General features: G+C 39.3%; 1 protein-coding gene and 1 long non-coding RNA gene across 7 annotated transcripts; both read right to left on the bottom strand.

Annotated features, from left to right (window-relative positions):
- Window positions 1–5,353: 5,353 nt before the first annotated feature.
- Window positions 5,354–8,171, bottom strand: LOC148957922 (uncharacterized). Its single transcript, XR_016144933.1, has 4 exons — window positions 7,292–8,171; window positions 7,048–7,143; window positions 6,661–6,697; window positions 5,354–5,575 (listed from the first exon to the last, which is right to left on the bottom strand). It is a non-coding gene; the product is annotated as an uncharacterized LOC148957922 (long non-coding RNA).
- A 2,028-nt stretch (window positions 8,172–10,199) lies between these two features.
- LOC148957923 (uncharacterized) lies at window positions 10,200–17,057 on the bottom strand. 6 transcript variants are annotated; one of them, XR_016144897.1, is made up of 4 exons: window positions 12,138–12,389; window positions 11,894–11,986; window positions 11,507–11,543; window positions 10,200–10,421 (listed from the first exon to the last, which is right to left on the bottom strand). XR_016144897.1 is itself a non-coding variant. In XM_089113893.1 (4 exons), exons 1-4 carry the CDS (start codon window positions 16,942–16,944, stop codon window positions 10,334–10,336), a joined length of 339 nt encoding a protein of 112 aa, XP_088970019.1. In that variant the 5' UTR covers window positions 16,945–17,057; the 3' UTR covers window positions 10,200–10,333. The 6 variants fall into 6 exon arrangements, 4 of the variants coding, with proteins under 4 accessions (XP_088970019.1, XP_088970018.1, XP_088970020.1 ...); XR_016144896.1 differs by having other exon boundaries at window positions 11,894–11,989; window positions 12,138–12,371; XM_089113893.1 differs by lacking the exons at window positions 11,507–11,543; window positions 11,894–11,986; window positions 12,138–12,389 and adding exons at window positions 16,214–16,250; window positions 16,604–16,708; window positions 16,836–17,057.
- Window positions 17,058–17,778: the final 721 nt, after the last annotated feature.

Below are 17,778 nucleotides of genomic sequence, written 5' to 3' on the forward strand. Positions count from 1 at the left end.
TAAGAATGACCATTTGCAACGCGTCTCTAGGGGTTCAACTACCTGAAGATGACGCAACTAGTTGAAGAGTGAGGCTAAAGATTGTACATTCTTAGTTCAATTATTGTCAAGAAAAGTTTTACAGCAAATGTAGTAAACAGATTGTCGTAACTAGCCTTGATAAAACAACACTGTACAAAACATGATGCAATAGCTGTTACCAAAAATGAGCGGCTATGCTTAAAATGGAAATAAAAATAGGATCTCTTGGATAAAACCTTCAAAATCAAATATTTTACTTATATTATGCTGGTCACTTTTCATAAATTTGTGAAGCCATTATATATATATTCATTATTTTTTAATGAAAGATGCATTTTATTAAGCCAAATAGATACAAACTTTCCTCGATACAAACAGCCTGTCAAGAAATTGGCAGACTTCTTTCAACAAATATTGACTGGTCATTCTGCATTTGAGCCCCTTCTAAAACAATTGGGTAGCGTCACCTGACCATGAGAAAAATCTACAGGTTTCTCTATATGATTATTTGGGTTAATGGAATTCTTTTACTTGGCAAAAGTTTCAGGGCTCTGGGAATGAACTTTCGCCCTCTCGCATTTCAGTTTGCCAACAACGTTGATTTGCATACGTTCGATGAATAAGTGGATTATTAACTTGAACTTCAATTATTTACCTGATTTCCACTAGACGAATTTTTTCACGCGAATCGAATAAAAAGTCGTAGCGATAGAGCAGGACCGTGATCTACTTTCTGCGAATCGAATTTTTTCGCTGCGAAGTTTGAGAACATGACACCACGCATGCTCACATTGGAAAAAATTCGATTCGCGCGAGAGAATTCGTCTAGCGGAAATCAGCTTCGTGTAGTAACTATCCTATGCTTAAAGGCAGTCTGCCCCCTTCGTGATTGGCTAATTCTCACTTGAAAGCCTCGCCTGAAAAGAGGGTCTTCCTTTGCCTTTTTAGTATCCGGCACTAGTTATTGTGGATGTACACGACAAAAAAATCGAATCGAAATTCATAGCAACTCCTTGCTTAGGGAAATTGCGCCATTGTTGTTCTTCATTCTGATTGTTTTTGTGCATTGAATCAACGATGCATGAATATCGTAGCCATGAAAAGAGATGCTGAGAACAATGGGAGACATACTGCCATACTGCCTTTAACCTACCTGAGAAAAAATTGTTCCTACTCTTCTCTATTCAATGATTAAATGGAGAAGGTTTTGTGATATTAAAGAAAGGTTTCCTAAAGGAAAGCCTAACCCATTTTCCTTTTTACGACTGGCCTTGCGTGCCTGTGTCTCATTAATATTTCATCGCTGAGATCATCATGTTGACAATAGAATATATACTAGCTCCCCTACGAAGCCCGCTACGCGGGCTTGCCAGTGGCCCTACGGCAGGGTACATAGATTAGCCTCGGAAAAGACAAGAGGTGTATTAACCTCGATTTGAAAACAATTGGCTCCGCACAGGTCACGTGATCAAAAAAATTGCTTGCACTCTTGTGCGCATTAAATTCGCACTCCTGTGACTATCGCTAGTCAGGGGGTCGCCTGAAATAGAGAAGGGGTAGAGGCTCCCCCCTTCCTAGCGATAGTCACAGGAGTGCGAATTTAATGCGCACAAGAGTGCAAGCAATTTTTTTGATCACGTGACCTGTGCGGAGCCAATTGTTTTCAAATCGAGGTTAATACACCTCTTGTCTTTTCCGAGGCTAATCTATGTACCCTGCCGTAGGGCCACTGGCAAGCCCGCGTAGCGGGCTTCGTAGGGGAGCTAGTCTTCCGTTAATTGAAAGTTGCTTCAAAACATTTGCAAGCCCAGGTCTATTCGTGTTCTTCATTTAAATATTTTAATGGTTTACCACCTAAGTAAGCCCCCCTTGCATAAGCCCCCCTCGAATTAGCCCCCTGGGGGCTTATTTATTTTTGATATTTTTGGATGGGGGCTTATTCGAGGGGGGGGCTTATACGAGAGGAGGGGCTTATAAAATTATTGTAGACATTAAAAAGAAATTATTAAAAGATCTCGTTTATTTTAGTAGGAATTTCTTTATGAGCTTTTAATTAATTATTACCAAAAGTATGAGTTTTTGTGGCAATTCAAGAAAATGCCAAAGGAAACCTCAGATGGCAAAAATTCATCAAAATAAGGGGGTCGGTCCAATTCTAGAATTAACGGTAGCAGTGGGGGCTTATTGAAATTTTTAGTTCTAGGGTGGGGGCTTACTCGAGTGGGGTTATTTCGCGGATTTACGGTATTTGTAAATCTTGCCGCGGCTATCGGGTGCGCGCGTAGCGGGGCTCTTAGGGGAGCTAGTCTCCCGTTCACTGAAATGTGCATACAGATTTAATGCATTACGGTTGCAATATCGAGGCAAGTTTGAAACTTGCTTAAATACATTTTGCGAGCCCCGGTCTATTCGCTGTTCTCGTTTATGTATTTTCACGGGTTACCCCCTCAAGCTCTACTGTTTTTTCTGATTTCAATGATTAAGTTTTTTTATCACTACATTTCTTTTAGCCCTTGTGGGGCTCGTTTAATATTGGTTACATGTGGGGATGCTCGAAAATGCGGCCAAACTTTTCGCAAAAGAAAAGAGTTTTCGTGCAGAATTTTTCTTATGAGTCTTTATTTGGTTACCCTTGCCACCCCTCCGTACTTTTCAACTGGCGTCGGAGCATAGATATCGCTGCTGAAGAGAGAGAGAGAAAAATGTTTTGAAAACTTTCTGAAAAGATATGAATGAGCCCTATAAAACTTCTGAACTAATTGCGAAAGCCTGTTGAAAAACGTTGACAAAGGTTCTCCCATAGAATTTCCATAAATGAGCAGCGATGGACAATGGCAACGCGATAAGAAAAAATATTATATTGCGGATTGCGGAAAGCTGTTGTAAAACGTTGACAAAGGGTTCTTCCATAAAATCTATACGAATGAGAAGCGATGTACAATGGCAACGCGATAACGAAGAAAAATGTTATATATCGAAAAAACCAAGGCAGAAATCGAAAAACGAAGCTCGCCATGTAATATTAGAACCCCTAGTGGACCAACCCGTAAAAATTGAGCAAAATAGGACCAGCGGCGTGAGAGGAGATACTGCTCGCAAAACAATGGCGATCAGCAGCAATATCAGCGTTTTTAGCTCATTTGCATATTCACATATTAGTTATAGTAGACTCCCCTACGAAGCCCGCTACGCGGGCTTGCCAGTGACCCTACGGTAGAGTACATAGATTAGCCTCGGAAAAGACAAGAATTTTCTTAAAACCCCCTGTGAATGATAGTAAAATTAGCCACGGTAAAGACAAGAATTCTTTCGAAGCCCCCAATGAGTATGCAGATTAGCCTCGGAAAAGACAAGAGGTGTATCAAACTCGATTTGAAAAAAATTGGCTCCGCACAGGTCACGTGATAAAAAAATTACTCGCACTCCTGTGACTATCGCTAGTCAGGGGGTCGCCTGAAATAGAGAAGGGGTAGAGGCTCCCCCCTTTCTAGCGATAGTCACAGGAGTGCGAGTAATTTTTTTATCACGTGACCTGTGCGGAGCCAATTTTTTTCAAATCGAGTTTGATACACCTCTTGTCTTTTCCGAGGCTAATCTGCATACTCATTGGGGGCTTCGAAAGAATTCTTGTCTTTACCGTGGCTAATTTTACTATCATTCACAGGGGGTTTTAAGAAAATTCTTGTCTTTTCCGAGGCTAATCTATGTACTCTACCGTAGGGTCACTGGCAAGCCCGCGTAGCGGGCTTCGTAGGGGAGCTAGTCTTCCGTTAATTGAAAGTTGCTTCAAAACATTTGCAGCCCAGGTCTATTCGTGTTCCTCGTTTAAATATTTTAATGTGTTACCCCCTAAGTCTCCTGTTTTAATTTTCCATAAAATTTCATGTTAAGACTTCCCAACCTTACTTATCTGTTTACTCCTCTGACAAATCAAATTAAAGTTGAATCTATCTTGAAAATCAGAATAAAAAAACAATGTCCTCCTACATTCTTTCAATTTAATAAGGAATGCAAGCAAAAAGTGTAATATCATACAGCAAGCAGGCAAGGATACTTTAAACGTGACAAAAGGCAAAAATAATTAATCTAATCCATAGTCACGCCTACTGTGAGTAGCATATACTATTGGCAAGAGCAGGAAATAATTGCTCGAGGACAAAGTATTATTTACTTGCAGCAACAACCCAATTGAGATAAGAGCTATTTTCGTGTAGGAAGATAATGCTTTATTACCTTGATTGTAATTCAGTAAATCCTTTTAGAAAAGTAAACCCAAACTTAATTACTTGCTGGCTCCAGATACCCATACTTGCGAAATTCCTAATAGAATCAATCCAATAAGTAGTTTCTTGATTATTATGATTACCAATTAGCAATATCATAGCTTTCATCACCATCTGAACCCCTTTAAATTCGAGGTTAATAGCACTCTTGACTTTCAGAGGCTAATCTTACTATTCCATTCCAGGGTCCATAGGGTGCCCGCAGAGCGGGATTTACTGGGAGCTACTCTTCCGTTTATTAAAATGTACACACCAATTTGATACATAAACGGTTGCAATATCGAGGCAAGGCAGAAAAGTTCTTCAATATATTTTGTAAGCCACGATCTAGTTGGGGTCCTCGTTTAAATACTTTCACGGGTTACCCTCTTTAATTCTCCTGCTTATTCTAATTGCAATTTTCAAAGTTTCCATCTTCTTTTATCTCTCGGTGAATCGTGGTGCTCGTTTAAATATCTTGCAGGCTTATCTAAAAGCTTTGTTTAATATTCTGAATTCTACTTTAAACTTGACAGCTACATACTTCTGCCAGCCCCCATCATTTTCATGAGTTAATCCTATAATTTCTCCTATTTAGTCATAAACAAATTTTTGAGTTTTCCAATCATACATTCGTAGCCCTCGTCGACTTATAGGGCGCTTGAAAATATTTTCTAAGGCCATTCTTAAAGCTGTAATGCTCATTTTGAATCCAACATGAATATCTTTATCAGAGCATTTCGTTCAATTCTTGTTCACTTGTGATGCTGTTTTAAGGTATAATTTGGGGCCACCTTTAAACTTCCTCTGTTTATTTTGAATCAAACATTAAAGTTTTCCAACAATAAATTCCTGTTAGCCGTTATTGGTCCATGGTGCTCGTTTAGATATATATCATCTAAAAATTTTTTTAAGAATTAACGACTCCTCTTCTAAACTCCAAAGAGTTATAGAGTTATTACGCAGTTCTATACATTTGAGGTCCACATATCACATCTTCGTCACAATTAGCTTTTGAAACACTGCAGGAACAAAGCAGTTAAGAGATAGAAAGATAAAAAACAGCCAAGTTTCGTGCATCAGAAAGGAATCTTACTCTAACAACAAATTAACAAAATACAATTTACGGACAACAGCTAATCTATATTATACAACTTTAGTCCTTTTCTCCACAGTCAAGTTTTTTCTTGTTTCATCGTTTGATTTAACGCCAGCATAAATGCCATAAATTTCGTTTCGAAGGTCCGAGAATCACGTCTGCGTCGTAATTATTGCTTGAAACGCTCTTTGATCTAGATGAAGAACAAAAAGATTAATGAAGATGTTATTCCATGGTTAATGAAAGCACGTTTCAAAGAAATCGATATACAGCCAATCCATATTCTTATAAGCAGAAAACTACGCGAGGTAAAAAAATTCAGAGAAACACGTTCGTGGCGGGTCTAGCGACTCCTTTCAGCAACCGGTTTTTAGTGTAATTTCACCCAAATAAGCATAAAGTCATTTGAAATGGTTTCTAGAATGATTAATTTACAATTCCCAAAATGATGCAGGCACAATCTACCGTAACAATCCAGCTTCCTTTCAGTACAAAACCACGAAATGAGGTAGAAATTCGCCGTTTGCGGCGGGGGTCTAGCAGTAAGCAACCGGTTTTTAGTGTAATTTCATCAAATTAAGCATAAAATCATTTGAAATTGTTCTCGTTAAGCGAGCAATACAGCAAATCCATTTTCCTTGAATTACAAAACTGCGAAGAGGTAAAACATTAAGAGAAAAACGTTCGTGACGGGTCTAGCGTCTCCTTTCAGCAACCTGTTTTTAGTGTAATTTCTCCCAAATAAGCATAAAGTCATTTGAAATGGTTTCTAGAAAGATTAATTTACAATTCCGAAAATGATGCAGGCACAATCTACCGTAACAATCCAGCTTCCTTTCAGTACAAAACCACGAAATGAGGTAGAAATTCGCCGTTCGCGGCGGGGGTCTAGCATTAAGCAACCGGTTTTTAGTGTAATTTCACCCAAATAAGCATAAAGTCATTTGAAATGGTTTCTAGAATGATTAATTTACAATTCCGAAAATGATGCAGGCACAATCTACCGTAACAATCCAGCTTCCTTTCAGTACAAAACCACGAAATGAGGTAGAAATTCGCCGTTCGCGGCGGGGGTCTAGCATTAAGCAACCGGTTTTTAGTGTAATTTCATCAATTAAGCATAAAGTCATTTGAAATGGTTTCTAGGATGATTTTTTTACAATTCCAAAAATGCTCTCAAAAAGCTAGAAATAATTTTCACTCAAGAGGCAGGCAAATCCCATTTTTTTCAGCGGGAAAATCGCACAAAAAGTGAAATTTTAATCGAAAAACACCCACTTGTTGTACCAAAAAGACAGCGAATCCGATCGTTTATCTACAAAAAAGGAAGGCGGTTAGGAAAAATTGCTGCAAAGGATTCTCGTTAGACATAAAAAGTTGGGGGCTGGCGGGATTACAAAATTCGCATTACAACGGGTTTCCTATGAAAATCAAATTTTCTTGCATCAAGAATAAACAGCAGGAAAAATCTACCACAATTCTTCATACTTTGATTGCAATAAAGCCAATCCAGTTTCCTTTAAGCACAAAACCACGAGAAGAGGTAAAAAGTTTTCGTTCGCAGCGGGGGTCTAGCAGCCGGTTTTTAGTGTAATTTCATCGAAATGAGCACAAAATCATTTGAAAAAATTAATATCGAAAACACGTAAGAACAACAACGCTTACCTGTATTCGCATGCCATCGATTCTGATACCAGTGAAGAAGTGGAACAGCCAGCAGCCATTGCAAAACCAAAAAACGGGCAGCAGTGTGCGTAGCTACTAAAACGAAGAAAAGGAAGATCGTCAGAAGCACGAATTACATGGCTCTTGCAAACGAAATAATAACAAACGGGGTTTTAATCGATCGATCGATAAAAAGGAAAGGAAAATGACGGCGAAAAGTTTAGAAAAAGCTAGCGAGACTCACCTGTAGCTGTAGCTGTAGCACTGTAGCACAGAACACGACCGTCGACAACCGCTTCGAGTTCGAAAAGGAATGCCAAGCAGCAGTGCACGTAGATTTATCCAATTCCAAATCACCGAAATTATCGGCACACAGTAGCTTCTTTGTGGAAAGCAAAACGAATTTGAAAAGCCTCCGTTCAAATTGAAGGGTTGCTGGAGGAAGAAGTTTTGAAACTTTTTGTAGAGAGCAAAAGAAAAGAGAGAGAAAGAACCTTTAGAAACGCGAACGCAAAAGCCAGTATTTTACCCATCAAAGGGAGGGAGGAAATGTTTTGAAAAATCCTTCGAAAAGGTACTCGATCTCTTTCAAAAAAGTTAGGGATGAAAAGGGATATTCGCTTTAGAATCAAAGGTCAAGGTTTTCAATCAACAACTACTGACTGGATGACAATCGACGTTTTCAAAACATCCAGGAAAGCGCTAAAAAAAGTCTTTGAAAAGACAAACAAAGAGAGCGAAGCGTTAGCAAAGAAAATGGCCTCGTTGAGCAAGGCCCATTGAGAGAAGACACGTCGCAAATTCGGAGCGAGGGAAGCGAGCAAACGAAGATTCGAGACCTTTCCACACAATCGCAACCCCAGAGGAACCGAACTACCGAAGCTCAGTTCAAGGGGTGTAGCAGTTTTTGCGGAGTTCGTGCAAGAACTTTCGATGGGAACGGACCGATATCAGATGTAATCGGACCGATATCAACGGAGCGAGCTCATTTGCATATCCGCACATTAGTATTATTGTAGAGACTAGCTCCCCTACGAAGCCCGCTACGCGGGCTTGCCAGTGACCCTACGGTCGAGTACATAGATTAGCCTCGGAAAAGACAAGAATTTTCTTAAAACCCCCTGTGAATGATAGTAAAATTAGCCTCGGCAAAGACAAGAATTCTTTCGAAACCCCCAATGAGTATGCAGATTAGCCTCGGAAAAGACAAGAGGTGTATCAACCTCGATTTGAAAAAAAAGGCTCCGCATAGGTCACGTGATAAAAAAATTACTCGCACTCCTGTGACTATCGCTAGTCAGGGGGTCGCCTGAAATAGAGAAGGGGTAGAGGCTCCCCCCTTCCTAGCGATAGTCACAGGAGTGCGAGTAATTTTTTTATCACGTGACCTATGCGGAGCCTTTTTTTTCAAATCGAGGTTGATACACCTCTTGTCTTTTCCGAGGCTAATCTGCATACTCATTGGGGGTTTCGAAAGAATTCTTGTCTTTGCCGAGGCTAATTTTACTATCATTCACAGGGGGTTTTAAGAAAATTCTTGTCTTTTCCGAGGCTAATCTATGTACTCGACCGTAGGGTCACTGGCAAGCCCGCGTAGCGGGCTTCGTAGGGGAGCTAGTCTTCCGTTAATTGAAAGTTGCTTCAAAACATTTGCAGCCCAGGTCTATTCGTGTTCTTCGTTTAAATATTTTAATGGGTTACCCCCTAAGCCTCCTGTTTTACTTTACTTATCTTTTTACTTCTCTGACAAATCAAATTAAAATTGAATCTATCCTGAAAATCAGAATAAAAAAACAATGCCCTCCTACATTCTTTCAATTTAATAAGGAATGCAAGCAAAAAGTGTAATATCATACAGCAAGCAGGCAAGCACATTCTAAACATGACAAAAGACAAACATAATTAAACCAATCCATAGTCACGCCTACTGTGAGTAGCATATACTATTGGCAAGAGCAGGAAATAATTGCTCGAGGACAAAGTATTATTTACTTGCAGCAACAACCCTATTGAGATAAGAGCTTCTTTTCTGTAGGAAGATAATGCTTTGTTACCTTGATTGTAATTCAGTAAATCCTTTTAGAAAAGTAAACCCAAACTTAATTACTTGCTGGCTCCAGATACCCATACTTGCGAAATTCCTAATAGAACCAATCCAATGAGTAGTTCCTCGATTATTACGATTACCACTTAGCAATATCATAGCTTTCATCACCATCTGAACCCCTTTGAAATCAAGGTTAATAGCACTCTTGACTTTCAGAGGCTAATCTTACTATCCCATTTTGGGGCCATAGGGTGCCCGAAGAGCGGGATTTACTGGGAGCTACTCTTCCGTTTATTAAAATGTGCATATCAATTTGATACATAAACGGTTGCAATATCAAGACAATACAGAAAGTTGCTTCAATACATTTTGTAAGCCACGATCTAATTGGGGTCCTCGTTTAAATACTTTCACGGGTTACCCTCTTTATTTCTACTGCTTATTCTTATTGCAATGTTTTAAAGTTTGCATCTTCTTTTATCTCTCGGTGAATCGTGGTGCTCGTTTAAATATCTTGCAGGCTTATCTAAAAGCTTTGTTTAATATTCTGAATTCTACTTTAAACTTGACAGCTACATACTTCTGCCAGCCCCCATCATTTTCATGAGTTAATCCTATAATTTCTCCTATTTAGTCATAAATAAATTTTTGAGTTTTCCAATCATACATTCTTAGCCCTCGTCGACTTATAGGGCGCTTGAAAATATTTTCTAAGGCCATTCTTAAAGCTGTAATGCTCATTTTGAATCCAACATGAATATCTTTATCAGAGCATTTCGTTCAATTCTTGTTCACTTGTGATGCTGTTTTAAGGTATAATTTGGGGCCACCTTTAAACTTCCTCTGTTTATTTTGAATCAAACATTAAAGTTTTCATACAATAAATTCCTGTTAGCCGTTATTGGTCCATGGTGCTCGTTTAGATATATATCATCTAAAAATTTCTTAAGAATTAATGACTCCTCTTCTAAACTCCAAAGAGTTATAGAGTTATTACGCAGTTCTATACATTTGAGGTCCACATATCACATCTTCGTCACAATTAGCTTTTGAAACACTGCAGGAACAAAGCAGTTAAGAAATAGAAAGATAAAAAACAGCCAAGTTTCGTGCATCAGAAAGGAATCTTACTCTAACAACAAATTAACAAAATACAATTTACGGACAACAGCTAATCTATATTATACAACTTTAGTCCTTTTCTCCACAGTCAAGTTTTTTCTTGTTTCATCGTTTGATTTAACGCCAGCATAAATGCCATAAATTTCGTTTCGAAGGTCCGAGAATCACGTCTGCGTCGTAATTATTGCTTGAAACGCTCTTTGATCTAGATGAAGAACAAAAAGATTAATGAAGATGTTATTCCATGGTTAATGAAAGCACGTTTCAAAGAAATCGATATACAGCCAATCCATATTCTTATAAGCAGAAAACTACGCGAGGTAAAAAAATTCAGAGAAACACGTTCGTGGCGGGTCTAGCGACTCCTTTCAGCAACCGGTTTTTAGTGTAATTTCACCCAAATAAGCATAAAGTCATTTGAAATGGTTTCTAGAATGATTAATTTACAATTCCCAAAATGATGCAGGCACAATCTACCGTAACAATCCAGCTTCCTTTCAGTACAAAACCACGAAATGAGGTAGAAATTCGCCGTTTGCGGCGGGGGTCTAGCAGTAAGCAACCGGTTTTTAGTGTAATTTCATCAAATTAAGCATAAAATCATTTGAAATTGTTCTCGTTAAGCGAGCAATACAGCAAATCCATTTTCCTTGAATTACAAAACTGCGAAGAGGTAAAACATTAAGAGAAAAACGTTCGTGACGGGTCTAGCGTCTCCTTTCAGCAACCTGTTTTTAGTGTAATTTCACCCAAATAAGCATAAAGTCATTTGAAATGGTTTCTAGAAAGATTAATTTACAATTCCGAAAATGATGCAGGCACAATCTACCGTAACAATCCAGCTTCCTTTCAGTACAAAACCACGAAATGAGGTAGAAATTCGCCGTTCGCGGCGGGGGTCTAGCATTAAGCAACCGGTTTTTAGTGTAATTTCACCCAAATAAGCATAAAGTCATTTGAAATGGTTTCTAGAATGATTAATTTACAATTCCGAAAATGATGCAGGCACAATCTACCGTAACAATCCAGCTTCCTTTCAGTACAAAACCACGAAATGAGGTAGAAATTCGCCGTTCGCGGCGGGGGTATAGCAGTAAGCAACCGGTTTTTAGTGTAATTTCATCAATTAAGCATAAAGTCATTTGAAATGGTTTCTAGGATGATTTTTTTACAATTCCAAAAATGCTCTCAAAAAGCTAGAAATAATTTTCACTCAAGAGGCAGGCAAATCCCATTTTTTTCAGCGGGAAAATCGCACAAAAAGTGAAATTTTAATCGAAAAACACCCACTTGTTGTACCAAAAAGACAGCGAATCCGATCGTTTATCTACAAAAAAGGAAGGCGGTTAGGAAAAATTGCTGCAAAGGATTCTCGTTAGACATAAAAAGTTGGGGGCTGGCGGGATTACAAAATTCGCATTACAACGGGTTTCCTATGAAAATCAAATTTTCTTGCATCAAGAATAAACAGCAGGAAAAATCTACCACAATTCTTCATACTTTGATTGCAATAAAGCCAATCCAGTTTCCTTTAAGCACAAAACCACGAGAAGAGGTAAAAAGTTTTCGTTCGCAGCGGGGGTCTAGCAGCCGGTTTTTAGTGTAATTTCATCGAAATGAGCACAAAATCATTTGAAAAAAGTAATATCGAAAACACGTAAGAACAACAACGCTTACCTGTATTCGCATGCCATCGATTCTGATACCAGTGAAGAAGTGGAACAGCCAGCAGCCATTGCAAAACCAAAAAACGGGCAGCAGTGTGCGTAGCTACTAAAACGAAGAAAAGGAAGATCGTCAGAAGCACGAATTACATGGCTCTTGCAAACGAAATAATAACAAACGGGGTTTTAATCGATCGATCGATAAAAAGGAAAGGAAAATGACGGCGAAAAGTTTAGAAAAAGCTAGCGAGACTCACCTGTAGCTGTAGCTGTAGCACTGTAGCACAGAACACGACCGTCGACAACCGCTTCGAGTTCGAAAAGGAATGCCAAGCAGCAGTGCACGTAGATTTATCCAATTCCAAATCACCGAAATTATCGGCACACAGTAGCTTCTTTGTGGAAAGCGAAACGAATTTGAAAAGCCTCCGTTCAAATTGAAGGGTTGCTGTTGGAAGGAGTTTTGAAATCTTTTGTAGAGAGCAAGAGAAAAGAGAGAGAAAGAACCTTTAGAAACGCGAACGCGAAGGCCAGTATTTTACCCATCAAAGAGAGGGAGGAAATGTTTTGAAAAATCCTTTGAAAAGGTACTCGATCTCTCTCAAAAAAGTTGGGGATGAAAAGGGATATTCGCTTTAGAATCAAAGGTCAAGGTTTTCAATCAACAACTACTGACTGGATGACAATCGACGTTTTCAAAACATCCAGGAAAGCGCTAGAAAAAGTCTTTGAAAAGACAAACAAAGAGAGCGAAGCGTTAGCAAAGAAAATGGCCTCGTTGAGCAAGGCCCATTGAGAGAAGACACGTCGCAAATTCGGAGCGAGGGAAGCGAGCAAACGAAGATTCGAGACCTTTCCACACAATCGCAACCCCAGAGGAACCGAACTACCGAAGCTCAGTTCAAGGGGTGTAGCAGTTTTTGCGGAGTTCGTGCAAGAACTTTCGATGGGAACGGACCGATATCAGATGTAATCGGACCGATATCAAGGGAGCGAGCTCATTTGCATATCCGCACATTAGTATTATTGTAGAGACTACGCGGGCTTGCCAGTGACCCTACCGTAAAGTACATAGATTAGCCTCGGAAAAGACAAGAATTCTGTCGAAGCCCCCTATAAGTATGCAGATTAGCCTCGGAAAAGACAAGAGGTGTGTCAACCTCGATTTGAAAAAAATTGGCTCCGCACAGGTCACGTGATAAAAAATTACTCGCACTCCTGTGACTATCGCTAGTCAGGGGGTCGCCTGAGATAGAGAAGGGGTAGAGGCTCCCCCCTTCCTAGCGATAGTCACAGGAGTGCGAGTAATTTTTTATCACGTGACCTGTGCGGAGCCAATTTTTTTCAAATCGAGGTTGACACACCTCTTGTCTTTTCCGAGGCTAATCTGCATACTTATAGGGGGCTTCGACAGAATTCTTGTCTTTTCCGAGGCTAATCTATGTACTTTACGGTAGGGTCACTGGCAAGCCCGCGTAGCGGGCTTCGTAGGGGAGCTAGTCTTCCGTTAATTGAAAGTTGCTTCAAAACATTTGCAAGCCCAGGTCTATTCGTGTTCCTCGTTTAGATATTTTAATGGGTTACCCCCTAAGTCTCCTGTTGTAATTTTCCATAAAATTTCATGGTAAGACTTCCCAACTTTACTTATCTGTTTACTCCTCTGACAAATAAAATTAAAATTGAATCTATCCTGAAAATCAAAGTAAAAAACCAATGCCCTCTTACATTCTTTCAATTTAATAAGGAATGCAAGCAAAAAGTGTAATATCATACGGCAAGCAGGCAAGCACATTCTAAACATGACAAAAGACAAACATAATTAATCCAATCCATAGTCACGCCTACTGTGAGTATCATATACTATTGGCAAGAGCAGGAAATAATTGCTCGAGGACAAAGTATTATTTACTCACAGCAACAACCCTATTGAGATAAGAGCTATTTTCGTGTAGGAAGATAATGCTTTATTACCTTGATTGTAACTCAGTAAATCCTTTCAGAAAAGTAAACCCAAACTTAATTACTTGCTGGCTCCAGATACCCATACTTGCGAAATTCCTAATAGAACCAATCCAATAAGTAGTTCCTCGATTATTACGATTACCACTTAGCAATATAATAGCTTTCATCACCATCTGAACCCCTTTGAAATCAAGGTTAATAGCACTCTTGACTTTCAGAGGCTAATCTTACTATCCCATTTTGGGGCCATAGGGTGCCCGAAGAGCGGGATTTACTGGGAGCTACTCTTCCGTTTATTAAAATGTGCATATCAATTTGATACATAAACGGTTGCAATATCAAGGCAATACAGAAAGTTGCTTCAATACATTTTGTAAGCCACGATCTATTTGGGGTCCTTGCTTAAATACTTTCACGGGTTACCCTCTTTATTTCTCCTGCTTATTCTAATTGCAATGTTTTGAAACTTCCATTTTCTTTTATCTCTCGGTGAATCGTGGTGCTCGTTTAAATATCTTGCAGGCTTATCTAAAAGCTTTGTTAAATATTCTGAATTCTACTTTAAACTTGACAGCTACATACTTCTGCCAGCCCCCATCATTTTCACGAGTTAATCCTATAATTTCTCCTATTTAGTCAGAATCAAATTTTTAAGTTGTCCAATCATACACTCTTAGCCCTCGTCGACTTATAGGGCGCTTATAAATATTTTCTAAGGCCATTCTTAATGCTGTAATGTTCATTTTGAATCCAGCGTGAATATCTTTATCATAGCATTTCGTTCAATTCTTGTTCATTTGTGATGCTGTTTTAAGATATAATTTGGGGCCACCTTTAAAGTTCCTCTGTTTATTTTGAATCAAACATTAACGTTTTCCAACAATAAATTCCTGTTAGCCGTTATTGGTCCATGGTACTCGTTTCGATATATTTCTTAAGCATCCAAATTCCTAAAAAATTATGTTGATTCATAAAAGAATTAGCGACTCCTCTTCTAAACTCCAAAGAGTTATAGAGTTATTACGCAGTTCTATACATTTGAGGTCCACATATCAAATCTCCGTCACAATTAGCTTTTGAAACACTGCAGGAACAAAGCAGTTAAGAAATAGAAAGATAAAAAACAGCCAAGTTTCGTGCATCAGAAAGGAATCTTACTCTAACAACAAATTAACAAAATACAATTTACGGACAACAGCTAATCTAAATAACTTTAGTCCGTTTCTCCACAGTCAAGTTTTTTCATGTTTCTTTGTTCGATTTAACGACAGCATAAATGCCACGAATTTCGTTTCGAAGGTCCGAGAATCACGTCTGCGTCGTAATTATTGCTTGAAACGCTATTTGATCTAGATGAAGAACAAAAAAAATAATTAAGATGTTATTCTATGGTTAATGAAAGCAAGTTCTAAGAAAATCGATGGTCATAATGCTTTGTAAAAATTCCAGAAAATTTGTTCGCCTCGAGAGCCTAGCCAGCCCTTCAAGCGGCTGGTTTTTAGTGTAATTTCGTCGAAATAAGCGCAAAATCATTTGAAATTGCTCTTTTTTAGAGGGTAATACAGCCAATCCATTTTTTTTAGCACGAAACTATGCGAGAGGTAAAAATTTCGGAGAAACACGCTCGCGGCGGGTTTAGCTATCCATTTTTAGCGTCCGGTTTTTAGTGTAATTTCATCAAATTAAAAATAAATTCATTTGAAATGGTTCTCTCTATTCTGATGGCAATAGAGCCAATCCATTTTCTTTTAAGCAGAAAACTACGCAAGAGGTAAAAAATTCAGAGAAACACGTTCGTGGCGGGTCTAGCGACTCCTTTCAGCAACCGATTTTTAGTGTAATTTCACCCAAATAAGCATAGAGTCATTTGAGATGGTTTCTATAATGATTAATTTACAATTCCGAAAATGATGCAGGCACAATCTACCGTAACAATCCAGCTTCCTTTCAGTACAAAACCACGAAAAGAGGTGGAAATTCGCCGTTCGCGGCGGGGGTCTAGCAGTAAGCGACCGGTTTTTAGTGTAATTTCATCAAATTAAGCATAAAATCATTTGAATTTGTTCTTGTTAAGCGAGCAATACAGCAAATCCATTTTCCTTGAAGGACAAAACTGCGAAGAGGTAAAACATTAAGAGAAACACGTTCGTGGCGGGTCTAGCGACCCCTTTTGGCAACCGGTTTTTAGTGTAATTTCACCCAAATAAGCAAAAAGTCATTTGAAATGGTTTCTAGAATGATTTATTGATAATTCCGAAAAAATGCTCTCAAAAAGCTAGAAATAATTTTCACTCGAGGGGCAGGCAAATCCAACCTCAGTCTCAGCGGGAAAATCGCACAAAAAGTGAAATTTTAATCGAAAAATACTCACTTGTTGTACCAAAAAGTCAGCGAATCCGATCGTTTATCTACAAAAAAGGAAGGCGGTTAGAAAAGGTTGCTGCAAAGGATTCTCGATAGGCATAAAAAGTTGGGGGCTGGCGGGATTACATAATTCGCATTACAACGGGTTTTCCTATGAAAATCAAATTTTCTTGCATCAAGAATAAACAGCAGGAATAATCTACCACAATTCTTCATACTCTGATTGCAATAAAGCCAATCCAGTTTCCTTTTAGCACAAAACCACGAGAACAGGTAAACATTTTTCGTTCGCGGCGGGGTTCTAGCAGCCGGTTTTTAGTGCAATTTTATCCAAATGAGCAGAAAATCATGTCAAATATTTTAAATTTCGAAAACACGTAAGAACAACAACGCTTACCTGTATTCACATGCCATCGATTCTGATGCCAGTGAAGAAGGGGAACAGCCAGCAGCCATCGCAGAACCGAAAAACGGGCAGCAGCGGGTGTACCGTACGTAGCTACTAAAACGAAGAAAAGGAAGATCGTCAAAACCACGAATTACATGGCTCTTGCAAACGAAATAATAACAAACGGGGTATCAATCTATCGATCGATAAAAAGGAAAGGAAAATAGCTAGCGAGACTCACCTGTAGCACTGTAGCACTGTAGCACCGTAGAACACGACCGTCGACAACCGCTTCGAGTTCGAAAAGGAATGGCAACCAGCAGTGCACGTAGATTTATCATCCAAATCATCCAAATCACCTACATTATCGGCAAACAGTAGCTTCTTTGTGTTAAAAACGAAACGGATTTGAAAAGCCTCCGTTCAAATTGAAGGGTTGCTAGAGGAAGAAGTTTTGAAATCTTTTGTAGTAGAGAGCAAGAGAAAAGAGAGAAAGGACCTTTAGAAAGGCGGGACAAAGACCACGGAGAGCACTAATCGAGATCGAGAGGATTTCGAACGAACCCGGGAGAAAACGTACAAATATCTATAAAAAAGGGAGGAAAAACGAAAAAAGAAACCCCACGAGCACAAGTTTGAGGATCCAGGACGACGCGGAAGAAAGAATTTGGAAAATCAGCCGAGCGGTTTTGGCTGGTAATCTTCTCCAAGATCGGGCGGTGTCGTTTGAACCGCTATACGATTTTGACCCAGGGATCTGCTGGAGCATTGTGTTGGGCTTTTGTTGTTGAGGAGAATAGAGTTGATTTGCATATCCGCACATTAGTATTAGTTAGACTAGCTCCCCTACGAAGCCCGCTACGCGGGCTTGCCAGTGACCCTACGGTAGAGTACATAGATTAGCCTCGGAAAAGACAAGAATTCTGTCGAAGCCCCCTATGAGTATGCAGATTAGCCTCGGAAAAGACAAGAGGTGTATCAACCTCGATTTGAAACAAATTGGCTCCGCACAGGTCATGTGATAAAAAATTACTCGCACTCCTGTGACTATCGCTAGTCAGGGGGTCGCCTGAGATAGAGAAGGGGTAGAGGCTCCCCCCTTCCTAGCGATAGTCACAGGAGTGCGAGTAATTTTTTATCACATGACCTGTGCGGAGCCAATTTGTTTCAAATCGAGGTTGATA

Source organism: Rhopilema esculentum, chromosome 19 (assembly GCF_057945365.1).
Source record: "Rhopilema esculentum isolate cy_ngs chromosome 19, ASM5794536v1, whole genome shotgun sequence".
Lineage (NCBI taxonomy): Eukaryota > Metazoa > Cnidaria > Scyphozoa > Rhizostomeae > Rhizostomatidae > Rhopilema > Rhopilema esculentum.